The sequence below is a fragment of the Anoplolepis gracilipes genome, chromosome 5, assembly GCF_047496725.1.
Source record: "Anoplolepis gracilipes chromosome 5, ASM4749672v1, whole genome shotgun sequence".
In the NCBI taxonomy this organism is placed as follows: domain Eukaryota; kingdom Metazoa; phylum Arthropoda; class Insecta; order Hymenoptera; family Formicidae; genus Anoplolepis; species Anoplolepis gracilipes.
Genome location: NC_132974.1, coordinates 10,442,759 through 10,456,365, shown reverse-complemented (window position 1 = coordinate 10,456,365; position 13,607 = coordinate 10,442,759). Strand labels below are relative to the sequence as shown.

Sequence of the window (13,607 nt, the reverse complement as noted above, 5' to 3'; positions counted from 1 at the left end):
TGCAGAATAGGTCGAATGTACATAGGAAACGGGATAAAAGTAATCTCGGTTTGTATAAACTTTATAGAAATACGCAGAAAGATAGAGAGATAAAATGAAATAAATTTTATATAAAAATAAAATAATAAAATGACGATTCGTAAAATATAAATTTTATATAAAAATATAAAAGAATACACTTTCTCCCTCCTCCCCAAATATTATATATATATATATATATATATATATATGTACATTATAAATATATAGTATTAAATTTTCAATCAATGACATATATATAACAAACATTGAGCGAAGTTCAAATAAATCGAAAATGGCTTTTTGCGAAATCGTTATTCGTTTTGCACCGTCGAACACGTCGAAAGTTAAATATTAATTGATCGACACACATAAAATCGAGACAATTTGTCACGATAATATATATATAAATAGTTTTATATTTCGCGTCGCGTCACGCGCGCGCAAAATCCATAGAGCTATCGAACCTCGTTATATGCGGCAGGTATGTAAAAAGTTCCGATACGGAAGGGGGAAAAGGGAAAATGCGATGGGGGATACGATGCTAATAATAACGCACGGCCATAATCTTGTCGTAATACGTTCGTTCAAACGCAGCGACTGCGTTTTAACGGGACGCATAAAGAACAGTACAACATAAAACAGCGACATACCCGATTTCTCGTTGACAGTGGTACCGCTCCCAGCAACGTACGAGACAGCCTTCATTAGTCCGAGAAACAACAACACTATACTCCACATGTTCCCTCGTTATTCGTCGCGCAAATACTCGTCACGAAAAAAATTACGTCCGACGCAACGTCGCGGGGAATACGCGCACTTTTCCCTTCGGAACTTCGATCACGACTGGATTTATCCAAGATTTTCGCGTACGCGTGTCTGTCGTATGTGTCGACGTGTCCCGGGCCGTTAAGTCATCGTTTCGAATCACTCGCGAATTCACGCCACAGTCATCATCAGCTCGACTGGCTCCCGCCCCTTCTGGCCCGAGTTGGAAACATAAGAAGCGTCCCGGCGACCACCGACTTTCGTGATGACCTCTACGCGTCTTACGTTGCGCGATGTAAGGGATGTTTTCCTTCGATCTGCTTTAGGTAACCACTTTGAAGGTAACCACTCGTCGGACGCATTCCTCGTCACGTCCGTCAGGCATATCCGATTTCAACGCGCGCAATAAGCGTGTTTGGTACCCGCAGCTCCCTGTACGCTCTGTTTTTCGTCTCTCTAATTAAACACTAATTAAAGCATCCGCGGCACCGCGCATTTCCTCGCCGCTCGCACCGCGCTTCCTTTTCTCTTTCTCTTTCTCTCTCTCTCTCTCTCTCTCTCTCTCTTTCTCTTTCTCTCTCTTCCTCTTTGTCCTGTCTTTATCTCTTTACCCCCTTTTCACCACCGTTTTCGTTCCGTTATTAAAGTGCGGTACAAGAGTGGTAATCTCCGAGGCGACGGAAAATCTCCAGCACTTCCGGTCTATCCAAGCGCCACCAACGCCGATAACGCAATGTTCACCATGGTGTCTGCGATCCCCAATGACCATGGCACTACTTGAGAGGCAGTTCACCACGTTGTTGAAAGAGTAAAGAGCCTGGAGAAGGGCTAGAAAACGTTTTGTCACCGATCCGAAGCGCTTGATCTTTACGAATGGTGAGCAACGAAGAATCTACGAGCGATATGTTGATAGAAATTTAATTACGAATATCAAAAACCTGGTTTTCAGATTTTTATTTTGCTAAATTCCAACGCAATTGTCCGTCGTACACAGATTTAATCAGTTATCCTCAATTAGATTCTACTTTTGTATATCGTTTGCGGAGCGGGATTGTCTCCTCGCAATAACAATCGGTCTCCTGGTTTCTCTTATCCATTCGGCTAATTACAAAATCGACACAATCGGACGTACAATCACTCGGTGTCCACCGCGATTAGAAGTACGTCGAGTGATCCTCGTGTCGGATACAACGCTTATCGGTTTAGTGATTTACAGAGGTGATTTAGTGAAACGTTGACATGTTTTTCGATAACCGGACAAAGATTGAAGATGTAGAGACGAAGCTTTCAAGTTGACAATTCTGGTTTACCGTGTCGGACACGAGTTTGTCTGCTGGCGTGCTATCGCAATATGTAATAAAAACCAAAGGATCACGGAGATGTTCAATCACGCCGAGCTACCACAGATTTGGGGCTTTCCTGGAATCGGTCCAAGTAACGACCGAGGCGACACAAGGGCCTCGCAATCACGTTGGGGCAGCAATGATTGCGAACTGGAATCGATTCGAGGACAGATTGAAGGAACAAAATGAATTCGATCACACGGTCATCGCGAGTTTTTTTCTATCAATCAGAGATCGTCCGGAACAAAGATCACCGAGTTAAGAAATCCCTCAATTAATTTCATTCATCTCTTCGTGATGAGCCTCGCTCGTAATCAGGTACGTACGTCGAAGGATTACAAGCGCATCAGAGAAATGAACACGATTATTTGTCGATAGAAAAGCTAGATCTCCCGCACAAAACGCATTCGTTGCGATAAACCTTCCTAAAAGAAGCATACATCAATTATCTCTGCACTTTAATTACTTATGTCTGTTCCACGACGAGTTTGACATGTGCGACGTCGCGCGTTCAATTTGACAGAGTCCTAATCGAATGTTCGCAACATTCCTGAGAACATGATCTTTGCGAGATGATCGTGTCGAGCACAATTTTCCCAGCTGCTCGTTATCCCTTTATCTCCCGATTATCGCTCGATCGTTTGCAAGCGGCACCAGGAGACGCGCGATCACCACCCCTCGCGACGCAACATGACACATCACTCGAGGGGGGGGGGCACGAACACGTGGTTCTCGACCGACGGCGGACGGCACACTGACGGAAAAGACGAGCAAACGGCGCGGCGACGGACGCGCAGCCTGCAAAGCCTCCCGAGGAGGTGGCGGTAGAGGTAGAGAGGTGGCAGAGGAAGAGAGAAAGGGGTTTCGTGCACCATCACCACCACCACACCACCACCACTACTACCACCACTGCAGCCACCATCGCCGCCGCCACCATCGGGAGGATACACCGCGGCAGAAAGGGATGTCCGTTTCTATATCTAAGGGAGCGCGTACTCGAATAATGCACGTCGCCAGGCTGGACAGAGGTGAAAGGTAATGCTCGGCTGGGTGTGTATATATATATATATATATATATATATATATATATATATATATATATATACACACATGCGTGCTCTCATGCCATCCCTTTTTCTTCTCTCGAAATACAACGATATGCGAGCGCAAAGTGGCCTGACAAGTGTTTACCGGGGCTCGGTGCCGGAAGCACAGCGTCAACGGATATTTTATTCCCCCGCATAACGAGATGCGGAGTACGCGTGTCTGATGCATGCGTTTCCATATATACGCATCTGATGAACTTTGTTGTTTATCGATACGATACATGGATCAATATATGTGCATTTGTTCGTCAAATCCTGAGATGTGTATCCTTGCGAATGTTGAATTTAATAGACAAATAATTACTATTAATGTAAATTTATGTGCGCACTGATAATTGGTTATGCTTATGTAACGCGACGAGTATGTATCCCTTTAGGGGATACTGATGTAATAGAGATACTGTTTCTATTTCTAAGTAGAATATATTATTATCAATCGGTGAATGTACAAAAGAGATACCAATACAATAAGATTTAACTACATCTATATACATATATATATATATATATATATATATATATGTGTATATATATGTATGTATATATGTACATACATATGTAATTAGAGATAAAAACAAATAGAAACATGAGAGAAAGAGTAGCATGATAGCACTTGATTATTTATTGTGTAAAGCGATACGGTACAAAAATAAATGGTTTAATTTATAGTTGTAAAATAACGACCAACGTAAATTAGGCGGGCCGCTGAAACTGTTACGATATCCATATAATTAGCCGTACCGTATATAATATTTGCATATTACTCGAAACTTCTGCACCGAAATGTGCGATGTACGTACGTTACTACTGTGCGATACAAAAGGTCAAAAGCAACCAACGAAAGGTACCAAGGATACCCGGTACACGCGTGATATTTCATAAAATACTCAGACATATAATAACAAATTCATTATTTCGATATTGAATTTCAATTAATTATTCTTTGAACAGTGCAAAAAATAATGTGAAAAGATTGACATTAAAATGATTATACCGTATAAATAATTATACTGTATAAATTTAGAAAAAGAAATTTCATAATAAAATATTTGTGATAAAATTTTACTAATTTTGCTAATATTTTGATAGCTTTGATAGAATTTAAGTTGATATAATTCTTTAATCTTTGTTCTTAATCCTGCAATCTCCATTTGTATATTTTTACTGTTTCATAATATTCCATAAAATTAGAAACTATACATATTGTTCTCTTTATTTATTCAATACATCCAATTCATCTTGAATTCGATCTTTGTTTATCCAAGATATTGCCTAAATGATTATTTTATGCTCTTTGTTTTGAAAAATAAACTGACTGAGTTAATATGGCATTTCTTTCACGTTCAAAATTCGATTTACTTTGCAATATTTAACGCAAATATTTGCGTTAAATTTACCGAAAGTATCAATAAGACATATGTTAAACTGTTCGTGCCATAATATTATACGATGACAAATAGCGCATGTGTATGTGCTATAATATTGTGATAACACACAGTCGAGTAATTAATAAACGAGCAACAAGCTAGAGAAATCTCTCTCGCGAGATTTACGCTTCACGATTCGTAATATTATTTCCGATCGTCCACATCGATATAGAGCACTCTCGAAAGCGCGCATCCGAGCGTTGAATAATAATTTAAATCGATTCGCAAGATCGCGGCCAATTTTCGCGCGGGCGTTAAACCCGGCCGTTCCGTTCAACCCTAAAGGTGGGCTCTTGATAGTCGGGTTAAGATGCTTGCGCGTACTCGCTCGTTCGTACACGAGTGCTTGCTTTCGGTTCAATGTCGAAGACGGTTTATAGTGGTTTAAGAGGACTAGAGGTCGATGGTGTGACCAGGGAGGGGAAGAGGGGACGAGAGATCGAAATAGGGTGAGAGACCTCGGGGCGAAAGAGGCGGATGAGGAAGCAGATGCTTCCCAACTGGTGTCACGGATCATGGTCATCTTGAAGGCTCCTGAAAGGCGGGAATACCCCGCGCGTCCTCTGAAAGCTATCTCTCCGAGGAGGGAATGACTCACTCCGCTCTCGTTGGGATCGCGCGAACTCTCTCGCGTGTGTATGTTCGCGGATATAGTGTGTAAATATGTAGAGGAATCCCTCTTCTCCGAGGACGAAAAATGGCAGGTACTTTGCGGATGACGGTTTCATCCGGGGCTCGTTAACTCGTTTACTCGTGTCAACCTTCGTTTCCACGTTTTTTTTGTACGTCCTTTCATCGACACCTTTTATTTTTTTTATCTCTTACAGTTTGTCAATCCAGCAAAAATATCGCGCAATTGAAGATTACAAAGGATCGCGATGTATTTTAAAGAATATTACTGAAAAAACAGTAAAAAAAGTATTATTATTAACATTTCCTTCAATCTATTTTTATAACTTTTCTGAGTCTATTTTTTCAGTATTGATTTTTCTACAGCAGAGCGTAAAACGTCAAACATTTTGACTATATAATAGTTACCTTGATTAAATAAATAAAAAAAAATTGTAATTCCTTCTAATATAAATTATATACTAAAAAAATTCCATTTTTCCTTTCCCGGAAATTATCTGTGTATTTTTAAAAGATTCGTCGCGCTATATTAACTGTCGTCCTAAATTTTATTTGTGCATCGAAATCTCGCAAAAACACATGGTAACGATCTTATTTCATTACTGCTGCACACAATATATATAAATCCATCCGTTATTTTTACATAAATCACATTTAATTACTACGGGACATGAGATTTCGTGACATCAAGAGAGGCACGAACACCGCAGCAGTTATCGTCTCGTGTTCACGTCGATCATCTCGTCATGAAACATGGTAGACCACTCGATATGACTCGACACGGGAATAATATTTCGCGGAAAATAATATAATATGCCACTGTGTTACTATGTTATGTCATTAAAGATTGCGCGAGCTTGTTAAACGTCGACAATCGAAGGATCCGAACGTTACACGCATGTTGAATGACTTTGTTCACGCGAACGTGAATATTTTCATGAACTTTACGACCAATTTTCCAAATTGTTATTGATAGCCATTCGAGCGAATATAGTTTACCTCCAACAATTTGACGGTTTCCTCATGACGAAAGATCGAATTCAGATGTATGCCATAATTGAACGCTAATTTATTGCTAAATTGTTTTAATTTCTAATTTATTATTTATTTCTTTTAATATCAATTTGTAGAAAATTGTCTGAATTAACATTACGCTATACCTTTACTTCCGTGAAAACTTAAGTGAATCATAAACAAAAAAAAAACAATTATGTCAGAATTAATTGTTAATTATTTGGTCAAAGATATTGCAAAAATTTTTTTAATTAAATTTTTATAAATACGTCAAGAAATACTATAATGAAATACTGTAACTAACGTTTTTGGACAATTGATTATCAATTTAATATCAATATTTTTTTACAATTTGTTGTAAATGTTTCTCGCAAAAGTTCTCGCTCTCTTATTTTTTTATATTAACATAATAATAACTCAGTACAATCATTTTAATATAAATTTCCTACTAACTAAGAGTAATAAATGCAGAATTAGAGTAACACATTAACAATAAATTAGCATTTAAGTATGCCATCTATTCAAATATGATTCTTGTGATATATAGTTTGTTGTTTTTTTTATATTTCAATATACAAATCACCACAGCTTTCAAACACTTGAAAAATTAATTTTTAATTCCGATTTTATATTTTTTAATATCAGGATAGAATCTCTTATTTTCACTTTTTCTTAATAAATCTGTTGTAAAAAAATTAATTTTATAAAATAAATTAATTAACTGTATTACTTAAGTTGAATTTTACTAGCATTTAATTTTAATAGAAAATCACGTGCAATATCGTTGCAATATATGTGTATAAAGCATTGAAAAATTGACCAAATGACCTATATGATTTAAATTAATGAATAAGATTAGTATTACTAGCAGCATTGCAGCTTTAACTCTGAATACAACATGATATATATGTATGTGTGGATATATGAATGCACTTTTAATTCCGAATAAAATAAATATGATCAAATAATAAAAATTTTTAAAATAAAATCAAAATCGACATGATATTCTGATTTATTAAATACTAAATATTGAACCAATAATAAAAGAATAAAAATAAGAGAATAGCGTTTTAATACATTTAATTAATTATTTTTTAGTAAAATCTTTTATTTTGCAATTATATTATAGAGCTGTTCACACAAATAAAATGAAATCATTAGTGAGACTGGTTCATTAATGAGTCTGTCCCTGATCCAATTAAGGAATTATTGAATATCGGACCGTTAAAGTGTTTTACTAAAATCAATAAATATGTTTTATATTATATAGCATTTGACAATTCCCGTATGAAATTCGTATATAAATTAACTTTCGGTCAACATCTAATTTACATCGCATAAATTAATTTTATACGATGTAAATTAGATGTTGATTAACGTGCCTCTGTGTAATACTAATATACACTAATTAATTTAAATCGCATAGTTCATTTACTATTTTACATAAATGTCAAATGATTGATGTAAATCGCGTTCACATCTTTTGGTTGTATATACATACGATGAAATGTATATTATTTGTAATTAATTGCACCATGCAAGTGAGAGACTACATTGATTAATATATAAAATAAATAATATGCAAACAGGAAATAATTCAGTCAATTTATGTATCTCTGTCTGTATTTACTTCCGTACTTTAAAATATAAGCGATACAGAATATGAGAAAACCTCTCTCTAACTAGGGCAAATAACTTGATTATAATGCAATAGACCTCTCACGCAAATATGTAACTATTGACTTTAAATTTGTTAAAAAGAAAGAATATTTGCAATAATTCGGAAGAGGTGAAAAATTGTTAACTTTAATGATCATTTAATAATATATATCAAGTGGGACAGAGAGAGACATTATTACGATTATCGTTTGTGTGTATCTTGTAAAATCATATAAATAATTTTCATATTAATTCTTACTTTATTTATATAATTAAGACGCTTATAAAAGTACAGTTAATAATTATGCAAATAAATTTACTTACCGGTTGCTGCGGCTTTTCTCAATCTTTTCCGAGTTAGCTCCAGAGTCTGAGATTACGTCTTGCTCCGTTTCTTTTCAGTTTCCACCCACTAGAATCAAACGAAAAAAAAAAATGCGATATTAGCGTATCTTTGATGCTACGTTTAACAATAAGCGACAATGCATAGAAGAATGCGAAAAATACGGCAATTTACTTTCGATGGCGAGTAAACAAATAACGACACCGTGGGTGCGCTCTGTTCGACTGACCGCGCGCCATAAATAAAACAACAAATTGCCCCGTACCCCGTATGTTGCGTATAGTCGACCGACTACGCAGTCGGTATAACGACAGTTCATTCGGTGTATCGGCAATGCTCGATTACTTTACGCGCGCGATTAACAAACGAAGTAAAAAAAGAAAAACGTGCCAAGGGGCTTTGCCCTGCGGAAACGTTCTCTCGCAAAACGCGAAATAAAAGTCACGGTTCACGCTACGCGTACTAAAACCGCAGATCGAATATCGTTAAATGAAACAGCCGAATGTTATTGCGTACCTTTCTAACACCGTTCTAACGATCGCTCGACGGTTTCGATGATTGGACATTCCATTACGGGACAGATACACGACGGAGGGTTAATAGCGCGGGATTACGATCGGCGCTAGTTAACTGCGTAATAATCGACACGTCGGCGTCAACGATCATCCGATACCTCACAATCCCCGCGAAAACCCTCTCGGATACTGCTTATTTGTTGCGTATTTGACGGAAACGAGGAGATAAATTGGCAGAATATACGCGAACGCGCTATAAAACTGGCTCAAAGCACAGCGCGAGACAAAGACGACATTATATACTTAAATTTACGTTGCAATCGAATCTTTATAGCCGAATCTCGATATCCCCCGGACCAATTTCTTATGTTAACAATAAATAAAAATAAATATAATCTTTGTTGCGATTGCGGTCACTTACAACATTTGTTGCATTAAAACAAACATTTCAACTTCGAATGTTTGTAATACTTTCTGAAAATGATGAAAATAACTTAAAAAAATTGATTTCAAATTAGCTAAATTATCGATTCGTTCGGAAATAATTGCCATAAAATATCAAGAATGTAGGTGTATATCAATGCAATATCAATTATTTATTAATATGTAATATTGTTTAATATAACGTCAATTATCATCAATAAATTTAATATTTCAATCGGTATATTCGAGAAATGAATTTATACCAGTGATATTTACTTGATACTTGGATATCGATATCGTCACTTCGCTATCGATTACGTTATGCGAATATTACGTTGCGAATGTAATATTCCGAGATACACGCAATCATCGTTAAACTGTACTCTGCCACCAAATATTGTTGTTCGCATAACTATTTACTATCGCGTATCTCAATACAGACAAACCGATCTTTTAATCGCCCGTAGCAACGTTTCGCTCTCATAATACACGATATCAAAGTGATACTCGATCAATTTTTACGTAAATTTTAATAAAATCCAATTTTAAAAATGAAAAAAAAACAAAGTAACAGAAAGTAACAAGTTGATAAATTAATTTGAGCTGTTAATAATTTGTCGACCATATTCCTAATTGATGAATGCACATTAACAGTAATTTTAAATTGTAATTTTTTACAAGGCACAATTTATTCAGACTTAACTGAATACATGATTAAACATCTTGTAAATATTTTATCACACAATGAATTTTACACAGTAGTTTATGCAATGAAATACCATGATTTCTCTCAAAAGCAGCAACAATTAATGAACCACTGCACTCTGTGGAGGAAACAAAAATCTAATTGTGAGATCGAATCCATAGAAGTGGATAAAATGTGTATATGATATCATGATATAGCGCTATGTGTTCACAAAAAGATTATCCATTTCAACGTAAAAGCACAATTTTTTTATAGAGAAAATATAAAATTACTATTAAAAATATTAGAATTATTTTATAAAATAATCTAATTATTTTAATAAATTTATTTGCTAAATAATAATATTTTTACTTTACATTTATATGAATGAATTTTTATAACATATTTAATATAATTAATAACAATAAATTTAATTAATCATTTTAATAATCAATTAATATATTACTAATATATACATGTATATATAATTAATATATTAATAATATATATATGAATATATATATTTTTTTTTTTATTAATAAATTATATATATATATATATATATATATATATGTAAACATGTGTAATATATGTATTATAAGTATGTGTTCATTTATGTGTTATATTATATTATTAAAAGTATCGACTGTGTATAAAATATCAATTTTAAACCGCGTTTTATAATATTTCTTAATACCTCAGTATTATTTTTAAAGTAATCACATAATACTTTTTAACAATGTGTCACTCAAAATGCTATAAAAATAAATTAATCTCATGGATCCTGTGAAAATATCGTAATTAAAGGCTTACAGTGGCCTATGCGCACTTGTAATTATTACTCATATTCCCGCCAATTGAAATGCAACGATAGTATCGATCTTGTGGATTATCGAACGTTATAAATTATGCCTGTGAAAAGCGGTATGACACACGCGATAAACCATAAGAGAAATGTCCGAGGCTGGATTTATTGCGTTCGTGTCGCGTAATTGCCTTTTAATATATTTTCGTTCCGTTATTATATTTGTAACTGTTTGCTAAGAAAAAAAATTTGCAACATACTTTTTTTTTTTATTATTCTTACGTTAAAATTTTTAGAATGTACTTTTATATTTATATTTATATTTTGGAATATACTTTTATATTTACCTTCTAACAAAGTATATGTTTCATATACGCATAATCTACATATACACGTTCCTACTTTTGTGTGAAACTTACCTCTATTGCATAATTTCCTCTCAAAATATCTTATATAAACATTTCTTCTTATAAACTTGTCCATTCAACGAGAGAAGTGCAAAAAACCTTTTACTCTTTATTTTTTTAGCGAGATGCTAACAAAGATTGTATACATACACGTATTTTAGAATCATTCTTTATCAAATTATATGCTTCATTTGCAAGTTACTTTTTCCATTTTTCGATCATTTTTAATATTCATATGTGTAAATTTCTCGCGCAACTCCCGATTGGATTGCGATTATTATACATACACACATATACATACCTGCGAATATATTTACGGTTAGTAACATTGCAATAATGGATGTGAATCGGCTTGCAGTAGGTTCACCTACGAAACAAAGAGAGAGAGAGAGAGGGAAAATACATAAATTTAATATACATTATACAAAGTTAATACACAATGAATATATTATACTTAAATAATTAAAATATAGAACCGTGAAATATAAATTGATAGAAGCGATGTAAGAAATAAATGAGAAGGTATTATGATTCGAAAAAATATTACATTTTTTAGTTACAGAAATGAAAAATAATGGGGGATAGCTTCAGACTAAAAATATAAAGATTTATTTTTCACACTGTTCATTAGAACGAACATAAATTACCAGAGGCGATTCGAAAGTATCATTTTTAGCAATGGAAAATGCCAAAATTAATATCTCTGCACAGTTAATTATATATACAACAATGATACGCGCATACGTATGTATAATACATACCTGACGTAGGAAATATCCGGCGCGAAATATACAAAGAGGATTTAAACGCAAGCGCGACGCAAGGAGGTCGGTCGTCGATACTGAAATCACGATCGATACTGATATCGGAAACTCTGTACACGACGTTCACGTTACACGTACGTTACATTACGAACACTTTACACTCGCGCGAGACATTTACATAATATACATAATCGCGAGAAACACGAAGCGACTTGAATACGACTCGACAATCCCGACGTGTCCCGTGACCGACTTATTTGAAATTTATCGGAGAGCAACATGGCAATCCACGAACTATCGAAATCATAGATGTATATGTCTATGATCAAAATTGACGAATTGGTATTTTTATTTTCGATCACGTGATGTCTTTTGACGCTGAAAATGAGCGTTGAGCGTCAGCATGAAAAGGCACCTTTAGACTCTGAAATTCACCAAATCTAGAAATTATATGACAGACGAATCACAGATCGTTCCGTTCGTATTTTAGACTTGATTTGACTTGATCTGTGGAAAAAGAAAAAAACATAATTAAATAAATAAAGTGCAACTACATAATTCGAAATATTAGAAAGTGTTAGAATACAAGTAGATTAGATTACAAGAAATTTAATTGATCGTAGTTATTTATGAAATGATGGTGATACCTGAGAATCTCATTTATTTTCAAACACATAAGAACGAATCACCGATAGGTATGTGTTAATATTTATTTTTCATTATTGTTGTATGTATATGCAACAATTTTATCTGACCTAATAATTAATATTAAATTTTTCTATGTGTTTCAAACTATTATTTTTTTATCTTCATAAATAATTCTCTTCGGTATAAAGGATATTTTTTTACAATTATAATGCTTATTATAATTTATTTTTTTCTTATATTATATGTATATATATATATATATTTTATTAAATGATAGATTTACTCCAAGATTATTATATATAAAATATATATATTATGTAATTATGTGTTTCTCGGATCATTAACCTCAGTCGATATATGCTTTATTAATCCAACGTTACCGACGATCAAACATATCAAATTCTCTAATTCTTTATCTTCAAGCGCTGATAATATTCAATATGTAATTCGAAAAAAGTATTGAGAAATTTTATTATTTTTTTTATATTTATTTTAATATTTCTTCTCTTTATTTTAATATTCTTGTTTGTCCTCTTGTTAAGAGAGTACTAAATATGCCCCATTATTAATTTATTATTATATTTAATCATTTATTATGCTATTTAATAACAAATTAATCTAGATAATAATTATGTAGATTAAAAGTTAATTTGACTCTTTTTATAATTTGAAAAACGCAATATATAAATTAAATAAATTATTCAAACAATTATTAATGTAATTTAGTAAAGTAAGTATTAGCTAATCCACACGGCTAATTAATAGCTAGTTAATTACTTACAGCAATAGGTGATAAATATTTAATCATTATTTTAAAGATAAATGTAAAACAAATTAATATTTTAATCTATTTATAATTTTGTCCATGAATTGTATTATGCTCGTTGTGTTAATCTCTAGCTATATACAATAATTTTAATTTAAAAATTAATATGGAAAGGAATATTAAAAAAATGTAAATAAGAAATAGAGAAAGAGAAAGAGAGAGAGAGAGAGAGAGAGAGAGAGAGAGAGAGAGAGAGAGAGAGAGAGAGAAATAATTATTTCAATAA

General features: G+C 33.6%; 1 protein-coding gene across 2 annotated transcripts in view; it reads right to left on the bottom strand.

Moving 5' to 3' along the window:
* The window catches only part of LOC140665638 (kin of IRRE-like protein 1), a 366,422-nt gene extending 358,052 nt beyond the window's left edge, over positions 1–8,370 (bottom strand). Inside the window, exon 1 of one of the 2 annotated variants that reach the window (XM_072891964.1) lies at positions 8,290–8,370. Coding sequence is in view for 1 of the 2 variants with exons in the window: in XM_072891961.1 (XP_072748062.1) it covers positions 672–759 (88 nt within the window). In the remaining variant the exon portion in view is untranslated. Of the gene's footprint in view, positions 1–671; positions 2,873–8,289 lie in introns of those variants that run through there. The other variant, XM_072891961.1, reaches the window with a different exon arrangement.
* Positions 8,371–13,607: the final 5,237 nt, after the last annotated feature.